General features: G+C 43.4%; 2 protein-coding genes across 3 annotated transcripts; one reads left to right on the top strand and one right to left on the bottom strand.

The window, feature by feature from the left end:
- Window positions 1-2,414: 2,414 nt before the first annotated feature.
- LOC131884101 (exportin-5-like) lies at window positions 2,415-6,691 on the top strand. The gene has a single exon (XM_059231758.1). It carries the CDS (start codon window positions 2,925-2,927, stop codon window positions 6,582-6,584), a length of 3,660 nt encoding a protein of 1,219 aa, XP_059087741.1. The 5' UTR covers window positions 2,415-2,924; the 3' UTR covers window positions 6,585-6,691.
- A 2,480-nt stretch (window positions 6,692-9,171) lies between these two features.
- LOC131884102 (serine/threonine-protein kinase 3-like) lies at window positions 9,172-16,570 on the bottom strand. 2 transcript variants are annotated; one of them, XM_059231761.1, is made up of 7 exons: window positions 15,990-16,565; window positions 10,988-11,249; window positions 10,660-10,917; window positions 10,183-10,584; window positions 9,896-10,109; window positions 9,502-9,824; window positions 9,172-9,432 (listed from the first exon to the last, which is right to left on the bottom strand). In XM_059231761.1, coding segments are annotated over exons 1-7 (1,620 nt in total). In that variant the 5' UTR covers window positions 15,992-16,565; the 3' UTR covers window positions 9,172-9,273. The 2 variants fall into 2 exon arrangements, with proteins under 2 accessions (XP_059087744.1, XP_059087743.1); XM_059231760.1 differs by lacking the exons at window positions 9,172-9,432; window positions 9,502-9,824; window positions 9,896-10,109; ... (1 more) ...; window positions 10,660-10,917; window positions 10,988-11,249 and adding an exon at window positions 11,673-15,038 and having other exon boundaries at window positions 15,990-16,570.
- Window positions 16,571-24,452: the final 7,882 nt, after the last annotated feature.

Here is a 24,452-nt window from a genome sequence, read left to right as displayed (position 1 = left end):
ACCAGTCTGTGTTCCACGCAAGGTGACCACTCCTCAGACCAACTAAACCTCGATCATAGCCTTAGCTTGGTCGCCCTGCTGGCCAGTCAAATGACAATCTTGGCTCGTTCATTGGCGCTGAACTGTAGTTCTGATGATGAATGAGTTCTCAATCCACAAAATAGGGGAAATATTTTTCTATGAAAGCCAGCAACCTGGGTGTTGCAGAATCACTTTGCAATGAAAATAGCTGGAATTTGTGGAATGTTGGGCTTAAAGCCCTGGAAATATCTTATTATTTGATTTGACTATAATGATTAGCTTTGTAAGAATCAAAAGTAACCCAAATTGGGTGTCAAATAAAGGAATTCCGACCATTTGCCTTAAAGATCTCTGGTTCCTCGCAAACAGTTATGAATTAAAATTATCCCCCCCCCAAAAAAAACCAATTACATTTTCTAAGATCACCTAAGGGATCGTTTATGATAGTGAAACAAGACATATTTGTCCCTTTTCATTACATAAACTGGAGCAATGAAATCACGCAAATATTCACCAAGGGGCACCTATAATACATCGCTTCTCCATGTTCCTACGTCAAAGTCAGCGTTTGGTATCTGCCCATACTCGGATGTCGCGATTTTAAAAAATGATTTATCTAATTTGGAATGAAAATGTGTACAAAAGAAAAGTTCTTCCAGGGCTTTAAATAGTATTACTGCCTCTTAACAGCATTTGACCCTAAAGTTTCAATGCACACTAAGTTGAATGCCAGCCTGTCCAACCCAATCCTAACTAAATAAAATTCAAGTAATATGTCTTTCTATTGTAATTAACCAACTGGTCATGGCGGAAGCATATGACAAACCATGTAAATGCGCATGGAAAAGGGAACACATACTTTTATAAAATAGCCTCTATTACACTCAAGGCATTAGTCGTTCCTCAATAAAAGGACAGAATTACAGTTCCAGTTACGTTCCTGAAAAAAATAGTAATTTGTTACACAACCATTACTCCAAAAAATGTAATTGCGTTACTAGTTACCCTTACTTTTACTAAAATTTTAGATGACCAATATCTTATGGTTTACCCCATCCAGACCATTCTTCTCAAAATAAATGGAGTTTTTTCACTCAAGCAGTCCTAATGCGTAACATTTGAAGATTTCTTGTCAACATTTTTCAATAATGAGCCTTGGCATCTAATTGTGGCATAATTGTTCAAAATGTATGGCAGCATAATATATTGAGGAGTCAAGATTGGAACCCTGGATGGGATAATGATTGTTACAGGTTTGAAACAATGTCGCAAAATTTATGATGGAAACCAGTAGCTGCTATTTTCGTGGCTTATCCACTTCACCGCATATCCGGTTAACCCCTTCCAAGAACCAATTAAATTCTGCGTCGACCAAAATTCTCAACTCGGATTGGTTGAGCCATAAGGCAAAGCAGTAAAGCGGTCAAGGGGATAAGCCACGAAAATATTTGCTAGTATTAGACATTGTGAAGTCGGTAAAGCTTCTCTGTAAGAAGTCCATCCCTTAAGTGAAGTAAAGACAAGTGAAGGCGACATTTTCCGTGTTTGAGTCCAACGGAATTAGATTGAGAAAATGTAAACACTACAGTAGCAAATGCAACAAACAAGATTCAAAACCATTAACTCCTTTAGAGCGGTTAAGAGCCAACACAATTTTCAACCCTGGCTTTCATTGATCAAAATATGCTAGATGGAATTATCAAAAATGGCAATTTCTTTTGAGTGTTATGGTTCTTTAGCTGTCACGAGATAAACGAAAAATTAAAGGCCATTCTGGAAGCTGAAAAAGGAACGAGTTACGAGTATTTCTGGTAGATTTTGGGTCGTTACAACTATACCATTTGAAAATGTAATGCAATTACAGTTCCTTTTTCGAGAAAAGGAACGAGTTACTGTAATTTCGTTACTAATGCCCTGATTACATTGAGGAAGGAGGACTTTTCAGGCCAAAACACAAGGGGTTGAGTGGCTTTAGATTACAAAACGTTTTTCTGTTTGAGTAGCTCAGGAGGCGCAAACTGCCCTTAAACGTTACCATTACTAATCGAGCTTCTTGGGCAAGGTAATGTTCGATTGAAACTCATCAGGATTTTCGGATTTTCAAATTTCATCCACTCATCCCTAACTTGAAACGGACACCCGCCTTGCCGAGGGGTCTGATCGCGCGCAACTTTTCAAGTCCTAGCGGGACTCGAGTGGGATCAAGAGCGGTGGGCCCGACTTCCCGGCCTGCCTGCCGGCGTGGCACGACAACATCAACATTGGGGCCAGTGTTGCCACTATGGGCTCAAACTAGACCAAATTGTTCGGTTCGGACCTCTTAGTGGGCTCGCCTTTCTTAGGCTCGTGGGTCGAAGTATGAATCTGGCCCCGATCAAAATACGCACGTGTCGGCCAGCCTCGAATAAACTGGTGGTCCTCCGTTCGATTAGCTGAGAACGTGAGAGCTGGAAAGTGGCCGAAATATCGCACCGGAAAGTGAACCCAGCTTCGAATTGGACCTCCTCAAGCCTTGGGTTAAGTCATTGATGCTCATCCACCCTCATCCATGAGCTCGTTGGCCGTCCCTTGGGCTGACGAAATCGTGAGCCAATACCCCAAATTATAGGACCAGATTCTCGTTTTCCCCGAGTTGCCCAGGATTGTCGTGGTTGGAAGACCACCCGATTTAAACTGACCCGCTCGCGTTCTGCCAGTCTCTATTAATTGACATTTCTCATTCACCCGACTATTTTCTGCCTATTTTCTGCCTATTTTCTGCCAATCCACCCCTTTCGGCCTCTCTTGGGTCCGGATTCTCGCATTTATTGGCGGGTCATCCGCATCGTTCTAGGGGGAAAGGGTTAGCAGAAGCGCGAGCTTGAGGACCAGTAGAAGAGGCCCTGCCAGGTGTAAGGCCCATCATGGCAAGTGGTCCCGAGGCCCTGAGCGCCGTGTGCGCTCAGTTGGTGCAGGCGGTGGAGGTGATGCTGAACCCGAGCGTGCCGCAAGAACAGCGCATTCAAGCCCTCCAACAAAGCGAGGAGTTCAAGCAGACCTCGCCATTGGCCGTCGAATGCGGCTTAGCCTTGTGCGGCGCCCACTATTCGCCCGTGGTTCGCCATTTTGGACTCAAGATCATGGAGGACATCATCAAGTTGCGCTGGAATGACATGAATCCCGAGCAGAAGCTCTTCATCAAGAACAGTGCCATGCAATTGGTGGAATGCGGCTCGATCGCCGAGCCCACGCATCTCAAGGACGGCATCTCGCGCTTGGTGGTCGAGATTATCAAGCGTGAGTGGCCTCAACATTGGCCTACCCTCTGGTCCGAGCTGGATGCTTTGTGCCAAAAGGGGGACACGCCCACTGAGATGGTCATGATGATCCTTTTGCGCTTAGTCGAGGACGTAGCCGTCCTCCAGACCTTGGGACAGACGCAACGGCGCAAGGAGATCTACCACGCCTTGTCGGCCAATATGGAGCAGATCTTTCAGTTCCTGCTCCAACAACTTGAAAAACATTACCAGATCTACTTGTCCGCCCAAAGTCCCGGTCCTGCCCCATCGCAGAGCCATTCCGCCCAACAGAACTATAAAGTTTGTCGAGCCGTGCTGAACGCCTTCGCCGCCTTTGTCGAGTGGGTGCCCATGTCCTTCATTATGGCCAATGATCGGTACCTGATCCGCGTGCTGTGTCATCTCTTGGGTCAGGAACAACTTCAGTTACCCGCCGCCGAGTGTCTTTTGAGCATCGTGGGGTGGAAGGCCGGCAAAGTCAATGATCGTATGCAACTCTTAAGACTCTTTGACACCGAGATGATGGCGCCGCTTTTTCAGGCCACCGAGGCGGCAAACGCGAAGAATCTCGAGGAAGATCATTACAATGTGCTCAAGAAGATGGTCCAGATCTTTGTCGAATTGGGGGGTCAGCTGTGTGCCCTGTGGAGTAACGAGTCCGCCGTTTGGTTCAAAGAGGTGCCGGAGCGACGTCCCGCTAACTTTCAGATCTTCTTGAATGCCCTGCTGGCTTTTACAAGCCACCCCAGTCAGGTGGTGAACCATTACGCCAATGAGTTGTGGGCCAAATTCTTCCGTCATGCTGATATTGCCAAGGATGAGATCTTTGTCACCTACATCATCAAGTGGGTGGGATTCGCCATGAAGAAATGCGTCAAAATTGGCTACCCCACGCGATCTGATCATCCCAGTTGCTCTTATTCTCAACTCGATTTTGACTCGGATGAGGAGTTTGTGAGCTTTTTCGGTCGCTACCGCATCATTCTGGTGGAGGGTCTCCGGCTAGTTAGTCAAGAGCATCCTGAAATCCCCATGGGTCTGGTGAGTGAATGGCTCACCACCCTTTTGTCTCAGGCCCCAAATTATGGAGGCACCGCCACCTGCACCGTCGACTCGCCTTGCTATCTGGAATTGGACGCTATTGCCTGCGTGTTAGACGCGGTTCTGTCCAAGCAAACGACAACTTCTATCCAGCCTCTTCTCGTTTCGGGGACTGGGCTCATTAAGCGCTGTCTGGATTACTCATCCAATGATCCCGTCCACGTCTCTGCTTTACTCTCGTGCCTCAGCTCCTTGTTTCCCGTGGTGCACGCCATGGCGGATAACTGGCTCCTGCCGGTCATAACCAAAGTGTTCCAATGTATCACCTGGTCTGGGGGCATGCCCTTGGGAGAGCAATCGTCTGATGTGCGGTTCTTGCGCCGTCATGGTTGCTCGTTAATGGTCAAGATCGGGAATCGCTCTCCCAAGGCCCTGTTGCCTTTGTTCAACCATCTGCGGGATGAAATCATCAAAATGCGAGCCCAAAATCAAATTGCTCAAAGCGAGTTCGCCACTTTGGTGGAGGGCTTGGTCCTCGTGTCAAACGAGTTTGAGAATTTTCAAATGCAATCGGACTTCATCAAGTCCATCTCTCAACCGGTTTGCGAGCAACTTCACAATCTTGAGGCCCATATTCGTTCACCCGCAGCTTTCATCGCCTTTGTGGGTCTCTCTTCGCCTGCCCCTCCTCTGGAATCGAACGATGATCCTTGTTACCCAAATCGGAGCCAAATCTCGTTTTGTATGAACTTCATCCTTTCGGTGTGTCGGCGGTCTAATTGGCCTTCATCCGATTTGGAGGCTTGTCGTAGGGGAGGCTTCCTTCTCTCTGAAGGCAATGGAAAAGTGGCCTTACGTAATCCATCTTGGGAGGTGGCAAACTCGTGCCTAAATCTCGTGTTTCGCTTGGTCAATACGCTCAATGCATTGTGGAAATCCGAAAACGTGGCTCTTTTTCATCCTGACTTTGCCAAGGTCCTGACCATCCTCGAATCAGAAAAGAACACTATTTGCGGAGTGGGAAACTACACCAAAAGGAATGTTCCTCAAGCTCGCACTCCTCTGAGTCGAATGCAAAACTTCCTATTCGAAATTTTCGAGAACAACTACCACTTTCTGACTCAACTTTCTTGCTCATGTGGCTACGAATTCTACCAAGTGAAAGACCTCTCCGAAAGCATCATCGGGAATGTGTTCCATGGAGTGGAGGCCATTCCTGATTATCGCTTACGCGCTGTGATACGAATGTTTGTCAAATCCCTAATCAATAAATGTCCTCGGTCAGCCTACGGATCTGTGTTGGCGCCAATCCTCCAATGTCTGGCCCCATTCATGCTGGAACGCCTCACCCAGAGATGGAAGTACTTGTCTACTCTTCGGGAATCACCCACATTCGATGAGGACAACACCGACTCACAAGAGGTCGTGGATGATGTAGTGTGTCGGCATCTGACCCGGGAGTACCTGGATGTGGTCAAGGCCATGTTGACAAGTGGGGATGGTAGTGACATTCTCATAAGCTCCTTCCAACATACCCGGGATAGAGCCTTCGACGGCCAAGGGGGAGATGGTGATCAAACCCAAGGTCATGGGAATGGAACCAAGGCATCGAACCAAAACATCCTGGTCTTAAGTGAGTTGGGCACTCATGCCCTCCACCACGAATCATTGGGTAGTTGCATTATGGTGACCTTACTCCGGGCAATTGTGTGGCAAGATTCGCCAACGTCTGTTCGAGCATGTTCCTTGCTTGAATTGGTCCTACCCAAGCTGGTGAATAGTGGACAATTGAGGACCGAAGACGCCAAGCAAGTGATGATCAGCATTTTGTCGGGCATCCATATTTTAGGTCAACACGAGGCTAACTACATTGCCCTAACCCAATTAGCCATTCAGGCCTACGAATGGATGCGCCCCAACTATCCTGTGATAGTCGAGGTTTTGTCGCAAGTGCCCGGCTGTAGCCACGAGGATTTAAAGCGCTTTGACGAGCAAATGATGAGCATCCTCACGGGCAAAGAGAACAACATGAAAGGAGGGGATCGGAGGAAGAAGGACATGTTCAAGAAAGTGATCAATCAGTTCATTGGCAAGGATGTGGCAGAGCTATTTAAACACGATGTGGTCATCAAAAACTTGCCCACGCTGCAGTTGCTGAAATCTCGGCAGAAAACGCCCAGTCTGGATGAGACTGAAAAAGGCGACATTGGGCTGGGTTCACTGTTTGCCTCAAACCGAACATGATATTTTCGTTTTTTATGCCACCCAAAATTGTAATCTACTTATGTTGGTTCTGAATGAAATCGAATCGTAATTTTCAAAGGTACATAACTTGGGTTGCTCGTTTCAGATGGAATTTGATCGATTCGTGGCCATCACCCAAGGGTCGCTATTGGGTTTTAAAGAGACTTTGTCTCAACAGAATAAACTTGATCAACTCGCCAAGGCCAATGAGCGTTGCCGCACGATTTGCTTAGAAAGAGAATTATCCTATGGAGAAGTCTCAAGATTGGAGAGGAAGTTGTTCCTCGTTCTTCTTTTGAACTCGGATGATATCAACGAGCAAAATACGAAGTGGCGAGCCGATCCCAGTAGTCGCCACCTCACCGGTCTCTTCTCTCTCAACCACGGGCTTGTCTGTGATGTGATCCACCATCATGGATGGGAAGCCTATTTGATTGAGGCCTTTTCTGGGCTTCCCTCTGAAGTGAGTAGGACACTCGCTCAAAAGTGGACTCAGTTCCAAAAGCGCACTCGAAACGTGGTTCCAAATGATTTGATGTCGGGATTGACCATCAGTATTCTCCTCAGCGCTCTAACTTGTGACGATCAGGAACTCCTTTCAGAGTTTGACAAATTGGTGGCTGAAAATTTGGCCTTAAATCTCAGTTCAGAAGATGAATCTATCAAAGGCCTACGACTCGCCGTGATACTGTTCTGTTTGACACTATTTCAATCAGGTAAAAAGATCTCTCAAATCATCAAGACTCCCAGTGAGTTAAGCTTGGTGCAATTCTACCCGGATTGGGCTAGTAAAACAACCCAATCTGTTGCCCTTCCGTTGTCTTTCGAGGTCCTCGGAAACGCTGTGGTGGACCTCATAAGTCATCAATCTGTGGATGATTGGTTGGGATATATGGATCAATCTAGCCAAGAATTCGTGCAAGATAAATTCATTTCGTATTGGCCAAGCTCAGAGCACGCCCCGTCAAATATGCAAGCTGTCATTGCCCACATCGCTCACGAAGTACTATGTTCAGACCGCCCAAGTTATCCAAATCCTCTCATGGATCCGATGCTCAAGTCCATTGCTAAGAAGTTTGTCAAAGAACACGAATTCACCGTGTCCAAGCTAGGTCTGTATGACAAAAAACGACTGTGCCAATCTAACGAGACTCCGCAGTGGCAGAAGGATCTCATCTTGGCGAATGTCATAGTTGAGCACATCGATGATTTGGCCCAGGATTCAGAACTACAAGTATTGGTTCGAAGCAATGCTTCACGATGCACTGAGCATACGGAGGCATTTTTAGAGCAAATCTGTCTGCTCGAATGCTCTAGTAGTAGTCCTCAAGTCGTCGAGTTGCTGCATTTCATGATCATGGCCTCCGACTCTTTATTGGCTGTTCAACGTCTTTTGGAGACTCGCGTGCAGAAACTTGGGATCGTGGCTGAATTGAAGTCTCCTTCTTACGATTTAGACCTAAAGAAGTTACTTAACACAATGACTCGAACAATGACAATCGCAAGTTCGAATTTGAAGCGCACCAACAAATGTGAAGCCAAAGTTGATTATGATCAACCAATGCTCTTGAGTTTGTCAATCCAAGCTCCAAAAACCACCTTTTTGGCTCTGATATCCGAAGCCATTCAAAATCCGGGTGCATCTGAAATGATTATGAACAAGATGATAATGGATCTGAAATCTGTGGTTTTGCATTCAGAGTTCCAATCATCTCTTACCCAATTGTTCGTCAATCTAGAGCACGAGTTTTTGGCAAAATCAGAAGCGGTGATTCAAGCTTTCACTCAGCTTTGCCTCCAATTCCCAAGTCTTCGAATTCTTCTTTGTCGCCAAAGCGTGGAGCGCATTCTACATGACGAAAATCGACCCCATTTGAAGTTGCTAGAATCGGTCTTTCAGCCGAGCTTGGTAGATCAGGACAACGACGACACTTTGGCCATTCTCAGCATGCTCTGTTACATTCTCACTCGGTCGGATAACCTTCAATGGGAAGAAAGAATCTTGAATATTGTCCAACCATTTAGAAAGAGCGATGCCGATAAATTTCTGGAAGAAGTTCTACCTCCATCGCTTTTGAACGTGATCGATCGCCAAATTGATGCAAGACTATCTTTGGGTCTTCAGGATAAATCTGTTCTGGAACGTGCACTGTTGATGCCTTCTCTTTATCCAAGAGAATGGGTCAAGATAGTGACCTCCCTTGAAGACATTGCGTTCGGCCTAGATGCCTTGGAATTGGTTCTTTGTCACATGGATTTGAATCAAGTCCATCTGATTAGTTCGATTCAAGGCTTCGCCCAAGCAATCGGTGGGTATATTAATGAGAAGAACCCGATTTTGGAGGCAGATTCATTGTGGACTTTCAGGGCTATTTGTGCTTTCCTTTGCCATATTCAATCAGAAGTGTCTTCAGTATTTCCAATTTTGGCTAGTCTCTTCTTCCCGATTTTGAATTCCCTCCTAGATCAAATGGATAACAAAGACACTATGAAAGCAGCTCAGAAAATGAAGACACTTTCGTATCTCTATTGCATTCACGATTTTCCCGAAAAGGAGCTCCTCATGCAAAGAATGAGACAATCGGAATAATTGTACTTAATAAACAAGTTTTATTCACTCAATTGCTCTCCTAAATCGTGCACGCGCTTTGTTAGTTGTAGAATGCTAGGATAGTAAGGCATGTTGTGCTCAGAAGTTATGCTGTCGTTTCCGCTTTTGATCCATGGCATCCAAGATTGGCTGGCGTTTGGCGTGATATCGCCTTCGCAGATCATCGATCTCACGTTCCATATCATGATCCAGATTGCCCATTCGCGAGGTCAACTCCTCATACGAGAGATACTTTAACTAGAAGGAAGAGAGCGATTCCAAATATAACGAATCCCGATGTGAATGAATTCCGTTGCAAGAACTTACGAACTCAAGATCCCCTTCCAATAGGCTCTTCTGGTATTTGGCCGTATTGTCTAGATCATGATTATTTCCCATTCCCGGGGAGCTTAATAAGGGCTGCCCAGCAATCTGCTCCAATTGCCTTTGAAGATGTAGATTGCCATTGAGCTGTTGTTGTTGTTGTTGTTGTGGCGGTGGTGGTGGTGGTTGCAGGACGGGAGAGGCGGGTTGTTGCTCTTGATGCTCTTTGGACGAAGCTAAATTGGTTTGTGGTGGAGAATCCTCTGAAGAGTCTTTCTTCTCAAAGTGTTCCATAAACGCGGGCCGATATTCATTGGTATCGTGGCCTAGAAATAGGAGCATATTGCTTTGGATATCTAAAGTGACTCCCAACCTTTCCTTGCGCTTTGCTACTAACGCTTCATGGTGTCGTCGTCGTCCTCTTCGTCATTAATGACCATGGTGCCGAGGTTAGAGCTGAGGTCACTGGCTCCTGTTTGTTGGTCAGGCACGAGAGTTGCGTGTTGAATCATGGTTCCCCCGTCTGATACATCGTCAGAATGGTGAATCAAAGTTCCAGATTCCCCGGGAACCATGGTCTGACTTTCCACGGAGTCGTTCAAGGATGAGTTCTATCGCCATCAACAAGAAGAATATAAAACGAAATGACTCTCGAGCACTCATTGTTAACATTACAAATATTACCTTAACGGTTTCCGCCAATCGCTCTCGTGTTTCCTTGGCCTCGTCGATCATTTCAATGAGAATATCAGGGGATTTGGCGTTTTTGATGAACTCATGCTGGAGGAGCTCAGACGCAGTGGCTCGTTCCTCTGGATTTTTAACCAAGCATCTCGACACAAAATCAATGAATTGCCCGCTCCATTGGTCCGGTTTCGTAAATGACGGGGGAGGTTTGGACGGGATCATAAAAATTGCACGCATAGGATGAATGTCACCATATGGAGCCTTGCCTTCGGCAATTTCGATGGCAGTTATCCCTAACGACCAGATGTCTGCCACACAATCGTATCCAATTTCCTGGATTAGTTCCGGGGCCATCCAAAAGGGAGTACCAATCACGGTGTTTCGCTTGGCCATGGTATCCTTCGAAGAAATAGGGATACTTTCTTTATCTTTCCAATTTCTCTCAAAAGGCAAACAACGAATCAGAATGCTTACAGTGAGTTGTCCAGCCACACCAAAATCAGCCAGTTTGGCGTGCCCCTCCGAGTTGAGAAGGATGTTACCGGCCTTTATATCCCGATGAATTTTTTTTCTTAAATGTAAATACTCCAAGCCTTTGAGTGTGTCCGAAAGAACAGTGGCAATCTGGTCCTCTGTTAGTGTGAGAACTTCCCCTCTTGGGAGATTGTGATGAATACCCCTGAGTTTCATAATGTCCAACACCGATCCGGCCCCGCAATATTCCATGACAATCTACGGAGTGACCCCTTTATTGTCGTCTAACCAAAAAAATTGAACTGAATATGTTTCTGTGCGGACTTACCCAAAGATCGGTATTCTTAAAGTATGACCCGTAATATTTGACAACATATGGCGAATCACACTGCTGCATGATGGAGATCTCTTTGATGATATCTTGGAGGTCCGTGTCCACGGGCACTTGCTTAATGGCCAGAACCTGCTTGGACTCCTTATGAATGGCTTTAAACACGCATCCATAGCTCCCTTCGCCCAATTTACTGAGAATATCAAACACTTCTTCGGGTTGGCGAGTCAACGATTCCTCGGAAAGTTTTTTGAGCTCCCTACAAAAATGAGAGTTCGCTGGCATTATTATTTTAAAAGTAAACAAACATACTCAAATGATGTGTATTGTTCAACGCACAGAATAAGATTGCCGCCGCACACGTGGCTCATTTTGAGTGGACTGTCCCTTGTAATGATTTCTATCATGGTCTATATTTTCCTTTCACAGGAAATGGGAGTATGCTTGATAAAGAGCATGCTTAAGTATTCATCCTTGGACATGTGTGCCTTGAATATCAAAATTAAAAGGTGCGTTTCTTGTCGAAGCGTTGATCTATAATCGAGGCGCACCCTTTTCCTCATTATTCGCGTTTTATTCTATATTGATGTACCTCAAACTGCAGGGCACCCCAAATGAGAGTTAACATCTTCAATGAAAAAAAAGTTCCATTTATGAATTGAAAAAAATACGTTACAACGAGTCATTTTCTTTTTGTCGCGGTGTATTTGAAGCATAAAATAAAAAGAAATGTTGCAAAAATATTCTTTTTGTCCCCTCATGTCTTGCACAGTATTCATTGCTGTTTTTTTCTTTTTTTTTTTCATTCTTTCTGGATTCAGTAGACATGGTGACTTTCGACTTTCAGCGCATTCCTTTCGACACTCGCACCACTTCCTCGGCCGCTTTTCTGACCCCCTCGACCACCACCACCGCCTCTTCGCCCTCCTCGACCCCGACCATGATGATGTGAATGACGATGACCAGACTTCTTCGCTTCATGTACTGACGAGATGAGGTTGACATCCACCCCTTGAAACTTGCCGTCATGAGATTTGTATATTCGGAACTTGACAACGTCCCCTGGGCTCATTAATTGCCCTTTGTTACGATTGTTGATGGCTGAGAGATGGATAAAAACGGTGCCCACTTCCGGGTGGTCATTCAGCTTTGAAAAGCCGAATGAATGCTTCCAGAGTGTCACGGTACCGATAAATTCGTCCAGAGGCTTTTCCCGATGAAGTTGCGTCAATGCCAAAATTTGCTTCTCTTTCACGGTGAGCTTCCTGGATTCATATATATCTTTAAGAATGGTTTCTTCGAGTTCGATGGCTTGGGTATGTGAGGAATGGAAATCTGTTTGAATGAATCCTTGCCGAGTGGCCAGAATCATCACATTTGGATTCACAAAGTACAAGTATCGATGGGCCAAGAAGTCGATGAACACATGGCGAGAATATTCGTTCATCAAGACTTGGTCTAACAACTTTGAGCAAGTCAAGAGAGTATCAGGCGAGGATTGGCGGCAAAGTGAGGAAAGTGCCGGTGTTAATTCACGCGTTTTTAGATCATAGACCATGAGATTGACAGACCCCACACTTTCTTCATCACGACTAAAATCGCCGGTGTGAGCTCGGAGGTGAACGTCTTGATAGGGGGCTCCATAGATACAGCCATGATATAAAGACAAATAAGCGTTCAAAACGCCGGACCAACCGAAAATGCCCCCATCTTCGCCACTGAGCACCACTTCCGGTAGGAGGTCACTCTGGTCACCCTCGCCGTCTTGCTGCTCGCTATCTTCGTATTGAAACAATTGAAAGTACGTCAAGCCCGTCCCGAAAATGAGGAATTCATTCCGTTTAGGATCCTGGTCCATCTTGACATCGTAGTAACACCGGTCCAGGACTTCATCTTTTTCGTGAGAATGATTGGCGTCTTTGCATAGATCAGCCATTTTGTATTGATCCAAGATTTTCCCACTGTTTAAATTTAGGAAGAAGAACTCCTGGTTGCCCTCCCTGAGAATGGCTCGCCCCCCTTTTACACACTCGAGGGACAAGTAGCGGTCAGTGAACTTAATCGTGGCATCTTTTAATCGGGCCCCACTCACCCCGTCGTAGAACAATAGGGTGGTGGACATTGAAAAATTGTTGCGATGGCACAACATGAGGTCAACTCGGCCATTGTTCTTGCGGTCAAGAACATGCAGACTGCAGGGTCTTCGATTCAAAAATTGGTCCTGACTTTCATAAGGTTGTGGTGCACTGGCCAATTCGTCACAGACCTTGAGACTGCAATCTTCCGGTCGGCATACCTCCATGGTTTCTCCTTCTGGATTAAACTCCCACATGATTATTTCGACGTTGTCTTTCTCCGGCGTACTGATTCGGTTAGCGACAGCAAATCGGCCGTGAGCCAACGAAAACAACAAATACGGCATGCTCTCATTCTTGTCCATGAATATTTCGAGCAGAGTTAGTCCAGTGTGAATCTTGGCCACCGGACGACTTAGGATTACATTCCATATCGTGGCTGTGATGAACGACCCGGTCTCAGACACTTCAAAAAAGGCAATTACATTCTGGGATTGATCGCCGGTTAAGATAAACTCATGGATGTCCAACATGCCGCGCCGAAGGTGCAACAAGTTATTGGATGGGGCGACATCTCGACATTTTCGACTTTGAAACGTGACTAGCCCCTCTTTCATCCTTTTGACTTGAACATTTTCTTCTTCGACCTCGCAGCCGTTGTTTCCAATATCCTCGTGTTCTGCTTCGTCTTGGGGGGCCACGCGAAGGTTGTGAAAGCCTGCCATGCGATGGAAGGCCGTTTGAAACCGCTTTTGGTAGCGATCAAACATGAAGCTGGAATACGAGGCCAAATTTGTCTCAACTTTTCCCATCAACACGTCGGCCATTAGAGGTGGATCAAGAATGTACGGGTGCTTGAAAAGGATCTCAAAAATGGTCATGTGGAGATCCCCGGCGGCAGCAAATAGGTCTGTGAGTCGCTCACTCTCGACCAAAGAGTCAGTCCTCAAGCCAGAGCACAGACCATGTAGCTTGCTCTCGGTGGGTACTTGGGTGTACTTCCAGATTTTTTCCCATACTTCGGAGGGCAAACGACCTGCCGTTTCCGGCGGAACCGAATTCAAGAAAAGCGTGAAAATTAGATCGTACACTTGCTTTTTAGCCCGATGAATGAAGCGGTAAAAGGTCTCATAATCGTGGTTGGTTTTGAAGGCTTCGATGAACATGCGCTTGGATTGACAGTATTTCTTCTTCGTCAAGATATCGTTGGTCTCCGTTTCACCATAATACTCCATCTCCGAATCAGATTCATGCTCGAAATCCTGAGTACCATAGTCCACGCCATAACGCAAGCTCCGATTACTTTGGGCGTCATCATCGTGGTCATCAATCGGAAGTCGGGCGGCCGTTGCATCGGATGCACGAGCAGCTGGGCTGGCCGAAGGCGCGAGGTCAGGCGCGTCGGGATCATTGGGGCGGGTAATGTGGGCGGTGAGAGCGTGAGCGTTGCGCTTTTTCCAGGTGCGGAGCAGAATCTCAATTTCGGTCAAGAGGCGGTATAGATCCTCATAAGTTTCGGGTCTAGCTACGCGAGCTTTGGGTAAACGCTTGGGTGCAAAAGCTCGATGAAAGCACAAGCGTTTGAGCACGTGCGAATCTTGGAGCGAGACAAAGATTTTGTTGTGGTTTTCGTCGTCGGAGAAGTATTCGTCATCTTCGTCGGAATAATAGTCATAATCAAAATCGATGTCGCCAATGTCGTCAAAGTCGAAATCACCGTGGAGCAAATCCATGTGCGGATGGAACGGATTGCCAAAAAGCTCCACGTCCGGATAGATGTACAGTTCGTCATCAGCTTCGGAATCATATTCGTCGAAAAACATGCTGGAAACGAGGTCCTGATGCCAAGGAGGACGTGTGATCGAAGGTGGACGAGTGGATTGTGGATTAGTGGAGGTTGAGTGAGGGAGGTTGAGACCCACGTCAGGCCGCGTTCGAGTGGCGACAGTGAGGGGTGACAACGACGACGACGACTGCAAGCAGAGGGAGAAAGAACAAGGTCACTCGAGACACGCCTCCTATCACACGCCCTCAAAGTCAATCAGGCCTGGCCCGGACACGGCAATAACCCAATCGCAGCATTCAGAGATAAAAGCATGTTATAAATAGTATATATAGCGGTTTATCCTAAGCTTCTTGGCGAGGTTGACTTCTCACCCGCAGGCTACAGTGCATTCTTTAGTCATACTCAGTTTCCCGGGTACGGAGGTTTGTCCCCAGTGCTAAGAAAGAGAGTAGTTATCCTAATTGCCATTGTCAAATGCTTGCTTTGGAGTCCGAGCTCATTCATTCTAGTCGTCTCCAATCTCGGAGTTCGGATCATCCGCCATCCGAAGTCTGGTTTTTATTTCAATAATCAGTAACCATGGACCTATAGATCTATAAGCCAAGCCAGGACGGGCTCAAAGTGTATGGCACCCAATCAGCTAGTTTGACTCGTATCCTCCATGTTCCATTGACCCACCAACGAGACGAAAGAAGGAAGGCAGGAGTGGATTGACGATTCAAGATTGAAGATCTCTGTCTCCTTGTGTGTAGATGTTAGTCTCCAACGATAAATTGGCGTGGGTCGTCTGTTATTTTCCAAGTCTATCTGAACTTTAAGCCATTCTAACGGTCCCTAACCTACCTCAAAACGATCATAAAGACCATTCAACTCGATGGCTATGTTTTAAACTTCATCGGTTCAATGGTTTCGGGTGGTCTCCTTTCGATAAACGTTATTCTCCAACGATTAGTTGGCGGTGCTCATGTTTTAAATTTTGTGGCAAAATGTTAAGTGATTGAGGTAGAGACTTTAAGAGCTATTAATATCGTGTTGGGTTAGGTTAGGTTTGACTAGGTTAGGTTAAGTTTAAAAAAAGTAGCACCGTCTACTATGAATTACGTCTACCCCTGCTTTCACCTGGCCATTTCAAACTTACATGACATTCGATGTCAGGGTAATGTAGGTCGCTGACTCGACGACTCGGGTCCAACCAGAAGCGAATAGATGAATGGGTGATCTAGGCCACGGCCAAGAATGACAATGTCCGGATGGTAGTGCCCCCGTTTAGCTCGACTCTTCCCATGGGCAGACTCAGCCTGGTTCACTACTCGCACATTCACGGACACAGGGCCAAAGGGACGGAGGAACGGAGGAACGGAGGAACGGACCAATGCTAAGGCTCTCCGGTAGTGATTCTCCTAGTTTTTCGGTCAGCTGAGGGCGTGAGCTGAGTGAGCATTCATGAAACGGACCCCCGTGGACAGGACGTCATTCAGCGGGTTCATTAATGGCCAGGGTGGTCCGGCTTTCACGGACGTTCGACGGGGTAATGGTGTATCGCAGACAGAGTCCCAAGCCAAGCCGTGAGTGGGGGAATCAGGGAACGGGTGAGGGAGCCGCTCGTCGGGAAAACTGGTTTGCTTTGCGCCCGTGCGTTCGCTGGTTCCCAAGGTTCTTCCCCAGAGTAAGTCTGTCGGTCGGTCTGTCAGTCTGTCTCTCTTTTGGCTGGTCGGTGTGCGCGTCTCTTTTAGTCATGGTGACCAAAGGGTCCTAATCCCAAAGCTGCAGAAGAATAGGCAATACGTTTTCTAAGATAAACGAGCTAAGGTATACTTCTAGACTACTGCCCTGACTGTTGGCTATGATAGGAAGAGGTTCGTCATAAGAAGTACCATCATGCTGGAAAAAAAATATCTTTCATTTTGTAGAGATATGGTTAGGCCGATACATTAGGTGGAATTTTTCACGCAATAACAGTGAAAATGTCAAAAGTACAGTCTTACTACATAACTATACTCAAATATTCTCAAGCTATCCAGGCCGGAATCGAAACCACAAACAAAGTGGATTTATAAACAAATTTTGCGTACTCAAAAGACCTACCACCCTGTTAAACCATCACGGTTCATACGGGCAGGACCTTAGCCCAATTATCAAATGCTTCAGACAACGCGGTTTTTAGAATAAAAAATACATGTGTTCATAAAATGAAGTAGACAATAGAGAGTGTACACAAAACTTACAAACATGATTGTGGCGCACTCTCACAACAGAAACTAAATCATAATTAAGCACAAAGTTTGAGACAAACAAGAGCAAACGCAAAACTTATATCAAGAAATGACGTTAAATGAAAGATAGGTCTAGATTGGCATTTGCACACTCTCCCGACCCTGCTTTGACAGTCAAAGCCAAAATCCTCTCCTGCAAAGAACAAGTTTCTAGATTTTTGGCATGCAAGTTCTTAGGAAAGGATATCTACTAATTAGGGACAAGATCACAAAAATCCAAGGCAAGGTCTGTCTAAAAGTGCAAAGGGAGGATCAGATAGTGGAATCTGGAAATATCCAAAAGTGGGCATCAAGAGCTGTTGTCCTCACCAGTCTCAAGCTTGGTTCACACGGTGCCCAAATCCATTAATTTAGAAAAATGGACGAGGGGAGCAAAAATGTATCTCGTATTGAATTCAGCATGACCGGGGCTATTAGAAGATAGTAAGCGGGAATTGTTTCACTGCTCATTTTTGGACTTAATTCATGTTTGAAAAGTTACTATTTGCCAATGGGAGACAGACTTCCTCAAGCTCTCCCTTTACGGCTTAATTTTTCAGACCCGCCATTTGAAAAATCCTCCAAGGTGTACTTTTAAGTGGCAAATGAAAAAAGTTGACATGAGTTATTTGGTAGGCATATTGCCTGGAAATGTAACTTCAATCGTAATATTATGATCACCATGGGTTGAAAATGATTTATTCTTTACATCATTTCCGGCTCATTCGCAATTGTGAAAGCTCGTTTTTTGACCTCAATGTACCCAAAGCGGCATAACTGGACGACCTTGGAGATCGGGAACAACAATCAACTGGTTAGATTTTCCATGTGAAGTTCTATGGTCCTTACGTAGCTAACCTTTTGCTTCAGCTGTTGTTGTGGAAGTTTGATCAAAGATTGCTAAAGATAAGAAAAACTAACCTAAACTGGCTTAACCTAACCTAAACTGACTTATCCTGACCTGACCTAACCTAACCTTTCGGTTGCAAGGGCCTGAGGGCGCCTAGGCCGCGGCGCAAGCCTGTGGCAGCTCGGTTGCAAAGGCATCGAAAACAGTGTCAGCTGACAAGCAAAAGGTTAGCTACCTAAGGATGATACTGAAGTTCGTGGTGTGTTCATCAATGTCTTTGCACCGAGTTGTTGGTCTTTGGCTGGTTTTACACTTATTTGACCCAAGTGATAATATGCAGCAAGTGCTCTACAATGAACATTTTTCTTGAGGAGAGATACCGTGCACCGGCCTTCAGCACCTGATCACTCAATAATGAGGTCCAATGGCAAAGAGTTTGGAATGTTTTCAAAAACTTTAAAGTTCGCTGAATATTCATTGTGTAATGGCCCAGAACAATCGTTGATGACCAATCACTGAAGACCAAGGAGCTATCAAGTCAACTATACACAGGGAGTGTTCTTGATGTTCAAATTTTGTGAAGATATTGTCCTATCCGTGAATTTTAAGTGAGCAAGCCATAATACGGAGTGATGAATCTTCACCTTATTTTAGTTCTTGTTCATCTTTGTGCCAAGTGTTATCACTGAAAGTTGGATAGCTCAACATTTCAACAATTTCAGGAAGGAAAGACATCAATTTGAGTTAGAGTTATCATAAATGTTGAACTCTGTTCTTGGCATCTCCCAGTGGAAAAACTCTGCATGTAAAATCTGAGATAATAAAGAAGTTGGTCAAACAGAAAGCCATCACTTGCAAAGAATTTAACAATTATTGAATCAGAAGAAGTAAGACTTATGTATGCAAGAAAAAAAGATACTTATAATTCTTTAAATTTGCCAATATATGCGAAAGTAAACTACACTACAACCTTGATTTAGGTTTTGCTCTCGAGGAGTGAGGTAACTTCTACAATTCACAGAGTTGTACAGTTTAAGTTGTAACATATTACGTGATATCTTCATCATCAAATGGAGATGGTAATTGGCTGAATAATGCGCAGACATATGAAGCAGGCCAATAATTTTTCAGGAGGGATGTCTGTTTAACAACAATTTCCTGTTGTAAGGTCCTTGACAACAAGAATTGTGTTTATGACCTATACCAATGAAATGGTCATTGTCCAAAAAGGTTGAGTTCTCACTTGACTCTCTTGCTCTCAAAACCATCAATATGAGAGCCTGCAAAGTAATGATCAGTAAATAGGTGATAAATAGTACAAATTCAATGATGGATGATCCTCAGTTAGGTCACATAAGACCCATAGAGAATGCTTTTGGTCAAAGGATATTCATTTGATCAAAGTCTGATTGAAGATCATGATCAAATATTGGAAATCCAATCATAAATTGGTTGTATCAGGGAGCACAGGTTGAACTTCAGTCACATTTGTGTGCAAGCAAGTATCACATGGGAAAGTAGAATATTTTTAAATTGATGGCCTTGGTCATAATACACGGATGGGCAGCAGGAACATTTTTGAACATAAAACTTCAGAGTGAACATGTTACTAGTTGATTGTTATTCCTTGATCTCCAAGGTTGCCCAGTTATGCTGCTTTGGGTACATTGAGGTCAAAAAACAAGCTTTTAGAATTGTGACTGATCCAGAATTGATGAAAAGAATAAATCATGTTCAACCTATGGCAATCATAAATATCATGGATTTAAGTTACATTTCCAGCCAACATGCCTATCAAATAACTCATGTCAACTTATTTCATTTGCCACTTAAAAGTACATCTTGGAGGATTTTTCAAATGGCGGATCTGAAAAATAAGCCGTGAAGGGACAGCTTGAGGAAATCTGTCTTCCATTGGCAAATAGTAACTTTTCAAATATGAATTAAGTCCAAAAATGAGCAGTGAAACAATTCCCGCTTACTATCTTCTAACAGCCCCGGTCATGCTGAATTCAATACGAGATACATTTTTGCTCCCCTCGTCCATTTTTCTAAATTAATGGATTTGGGCACCATGTTCATTGTTAAAGCATGCCGTGTGGCGCATATTATCTTACACACCCTTTAAAATGATTTTTTTCTGATTCTGAAAAGGTCTAGGTACATATTTTTTGTATTGTATACGGTTTTCCTGGCAATTCCAAAGTACTTAGCAATGAAGGTTGGCTGGTCGCCATCAGTAATATGAGCAAAGACTTTTTGACGGAGCTTGAACATCTTTCAATATAATTCTTATTGTTTTGAAGATTTTTACCCAATTAGGCGCAAAAGAAAGCTACAGATCTCTCAAAATATTTAGAATTGGCTTTAAGTCCATAAAATTATTTTTTGTCAGAAAAAATCATTTTAAAAAGTGTTCAAGGTAATATCTTTGCTACTCATATGCTTCCACAATTTTTGTCCTACAAAAAAAATTAGTAAATCTTGATCAAGTCATATAGCTAATACTAATGTGAATAAAAGATACTAATAAAGGATTACTACCAAATAAAGAAGCAAATTTATTGAACACATCTTTTTCTTGAATTGCATGATTTCAACCAAAAGAGGGAAATATGTTGTCTACTAACCCACTGAAACCTAGATGATGAAGTTGAACACATATATGGAACAATGATAGGACCAAATGAAAAGTCATTTCTGAATTCGCATTGTGCCTCTCAATGTGACAATATGAATCTACCATTCACGTTACTCTACATATGCAGAGCAATTGGGTTATTTTTTTAATAGATTAAGATCAATCTTTTTATAAATTAAAGCCAATCTCTGCATTTCAAGTATAGAGGTCTTAAATCAATAGGGGATGTCAAGTAACGGAAATTCAAGGAAAAATGTGGTCCGGCACCCTGATTCGGGGCACTTTGGGGAGAGAGAACTAAGACAAACATCACAGTCAACTCGCACCATTTGCCCATTGAATTTTCAATAACCGAGTGATTTCGAGCAAGTTGTGTTACAAAACCCTACTAAATGAGCAAACGGTTTGGCTGGGCATGTTGTCTTTGATTTTACTCCATGGAATAACGTCAGTTGTCCATGAATGCGTTTACTTGACTAGCCCTATGGAACTGATTCTCCTCCTCTCGTACTCTCAAGCTCTGCTAGACCCAACAAAAGGCTCCGTCGATTTAATGAGATGGTGGTACAAGAAACACAGAANGACCCAACAAAAGGCTCCGTCGATTTAATGAGATGGTGGTACAAGAAACACAGAAATTTGTCAAGTTAGTAAATAAGAATATTTTGAACAGAATGTATGCCTTGGTTTCTCTGTATTGATTCTAAATCATAATAACCATGATAGAGACCATGGTATTGCTAGTAAATGTAATAAACTCATTTTGGCTCAAACTTGTCCAAGCAGCCCATTTCGGTTTTTTACTGCCGGCAGTAAGAAAAGAATGAAAATTACGAAGCCTCTAAATTCATCCCTGATTGAAATGCATTTTCAATCAAAACGCTTCCGGGACATGGCCTTGGGATATAATTGTTTTAGACAAATGCACCAATTGAAATTCGGCGCGTACTGGCCTTATTTTTTTGGGACCTTTGACCTTTCCAAAAGCACAAAAGCAAAATTTCTCAATTTTTTGGGTGTGAATGGTTTTATTTATGTTCTTAATATGTTGCAAAAACAAAAATGGGATCTCCATGGGTTTATATTCGGCACAAACTTTTATGAGCATAAGTCATCTATTTTCACATCTTAGAGGTGCTTTCAAGCAACCTTTTGCAGCAATGAAGTCTCAGACCTGAAGGTCAAGGTATTGAAAATTAAAAATGTAAACATTCATCCATCAAATTTGTACGATAATCTTGTGTAAAGATATTGAAAAGAGCTTTGTGATTAATTAGTCACTTTTATTATCAGTTTTGAATTGAGGAAAAATGTGATTTGGCACCCTGATCTTGGGCATTTTGGGGAGGGAGAACTGAGACAAACATGACAGTCAACTCGCACCATCCGCCCATTGAATTTTCAATAATCAAATGAAGGTGAGTGAGTTGTGTTACAAAACCCAACAAAATGAACATGTTTGGTGTAATTCGGTGTATACACTATCAAACTGGCTCAATACCACATTGATATTTGCTTAGACGAGCAGGTAAAATGAACTAAATTTCAAGATTCAATGCATGCAGCGATTTGGCTGGGTCTTTGATTTTACTCCATGGAATAACGTCAGTTCTCAATCAGTTTTGCAACAGTCAGTTGTCATAGCTGCGTTCTGTTGACAAGCCTTTTTGGGAAAGGCTAGAAAGGTTGAGATTTTATAGTATTTGAAGAAGGCACGAGCTGTATCTGAGGGCGTTAGTAGTTCCCCAATTAAAGGAATGGATTACAGTTACAATTACTTTGTCCAAAAGAAGTCATTTATTTCACAACCATTAATCACCATAAAATGTATTGGCGTTACAAGCTAGGGTTACAATTCCTAAAATTTAGATGACCAATATTTCAGGGTTTTCTGCCCCATAGAGATCACACTTTGCTAAATTAATTGTCTTTTTGTTTCAAAAAGTCCTCAGTTTTCTGTATGTTAAATATCTAAATAATATGTACTCCAGAACAAGTACTAATAGCAATACTTGGTAATTATTATAAAAGACCAAGTATTTGGAAAGTGTTTAAGATTTCATGAATACAATCAAATTCTATCGAAGATTTTAATTTTAAAAATATTTTTAAGACAGCTGCAAACAGCGGCAAAAAAATAAATAAAACGACGTCAGCAAATCAGTTTCCTTGTCTTCAATTTTTCAAAGAAGTAGAATTCATTCTGCAACAAAACCTATGTAGTTAATGATACCTTAAATTTGTACGGATTCGAAATCCCCTCCCTGAGTATATTAATTATGTCGTTTTAAATATGCTTTTTGCCTCCAAATATTCAAAAAGGCATGAGGCATGTTCTCCCCATAGGATTGATGCAGTTGAAGTAGTTCAAATTTTGAAAGGAAGTGATTTTCCTCTTATAGATTCCATTGGCTTGGCCAATCAAACATGGCCAAGAATATGAGTTTGGCAGTGCTAAGCAAATAAACAGTATCAACGCTCAAAAAATATAACCTTCACTTAGTAAAGTATAGTCTTGATGAGGCAAAAACCCTGAAATATTGGTCATCTAAAATTTTACTAGAAGTAATTGTAACAAGTAATGCCATTACATTTTTTGTCAAGCAACATTTGTGTAAAAAAGTTCTCTTTTTGGCCAAAGGAATTATAAGTGTAATCTATTCCTTTTATTGAAGAACGACTAACGCCCTGATTATATTGACATGTTATGCTAATGAGTAGGGGTCGAGAAAATAGTTTGTGATTTTTGTCAAAATAGTTGTTGTTTTTATTAACAAAAATCAGCCAAAGTAAGTTCCGAAAACGCAAAAATAAGTTTAAATATAGGTGAAAATAGTTTTACTTGACTGGATATTCTAGTATTAATGTGGTAATTAAGGTAAAAGTTGCTTGATTAATAATTTTCACGTTCTCCTTGCTCTTTCAGCTCAGTACAATCCCAGATCTTTATCTTTGCCCTTGGTCTTGTCTATTTTATTGAGAATTGTTGTTCTTGGATGAATTTCCCATCTTACAAATGGTTTGAGGATGGACACCAAAGGGCTCACTCACCTCCTTGGTGCACTTGCTGGTCTTCCACAGGCCATTAGAGAGTTACTTCCGGCATCGGGGTTTGAACCCACAACACCTAGGGAGAGGACACTTGCCTTGTTCACACTGCCTTTTAGACTGCTTGGCTACATTTGTTTTTGTTCTGACATCAAGACTACTCTCACTTGCATTTTACAACATTGTTTTGGTGGCAAATGATGGGAGGGTTACCACTAGCCTTAAAGTTAAAATTAGACCATGGCAGTATGACACAACTGTATGTGCATGACTGCATGACTGCATGCCTACTGTATAGGGCTTGTCAAGTGAATGCGTTCATGAACAACTGACGTTATTCCATGGAATACAATCAAAGACTACATGTTCAGCCAAACCGCACTGTGCATGCATTGAATTTTGACGCTTAGATAATTTTACCTGCTCGTCTAAGCAAATATCAATGTGGTATTGAGCCAATTTGATAGTGCGTTCACCGAATTATACCAAACATGTTCATTTTGTTGGGTGTTGTAACACAGCTCACTCACCTTCATTTGATTATTGAAAATTCAATGGGCGGATGGTGCGAGTTGACTGTCATGTTTGTCTCAGTTCTCCCTCCCAAAAATGCCCAAAATCAGGGTGCCGGACCACATTTTTTAATGAATTTCTTTCACTTGACATCCCCTATATTTTCAGCACTTCCTCTTAATAAAAGCTTGAGTTTTAATGTCAAACAAATCTTTGAGCGGGGACAAGCATTGCCCCGAATTTGTTTACACTCACCCAGTATTTTCCTAAATTTCACCTAAGAACGACCAAACCCCT

The sequence above is a fragment of the Tigriopus californicus genome, chromosome 7 (genome assembly GCF_007210705.1).
Source record: "Tigriopus californicus strain San Diego chromosome 7, Tcal_SD_v2.1, whole genome shotgun sequence".
Classification (NCBI taxonomy): Eukaryota; Metazoa; Arthropoda; class Copepoda; order Harpacticoida; family Harpacticidae; genus Tigriopus; species Tigriopus californicus.
This window is presented reverse-complemented; position numbering and strand designations above follow the sequence as displayed.

Excerpts from the sequence above, each read along its gene's own strand:
- LOC131884102 (XM_059231760.1), bottom strand. The coding sequence starts at position 14,888 with ATGTTTTTCGACGAATATGATTCCGAAGCTGATGACGAACTGTACATC.
- LOC131884101 (XM_059231758.1), top strand. The coding sequence starts at position 2,925 with ATGGCAAGTGGTCCCGAGGCCCTGAGCGCCGTGTGCGCTCAGTTGGTG.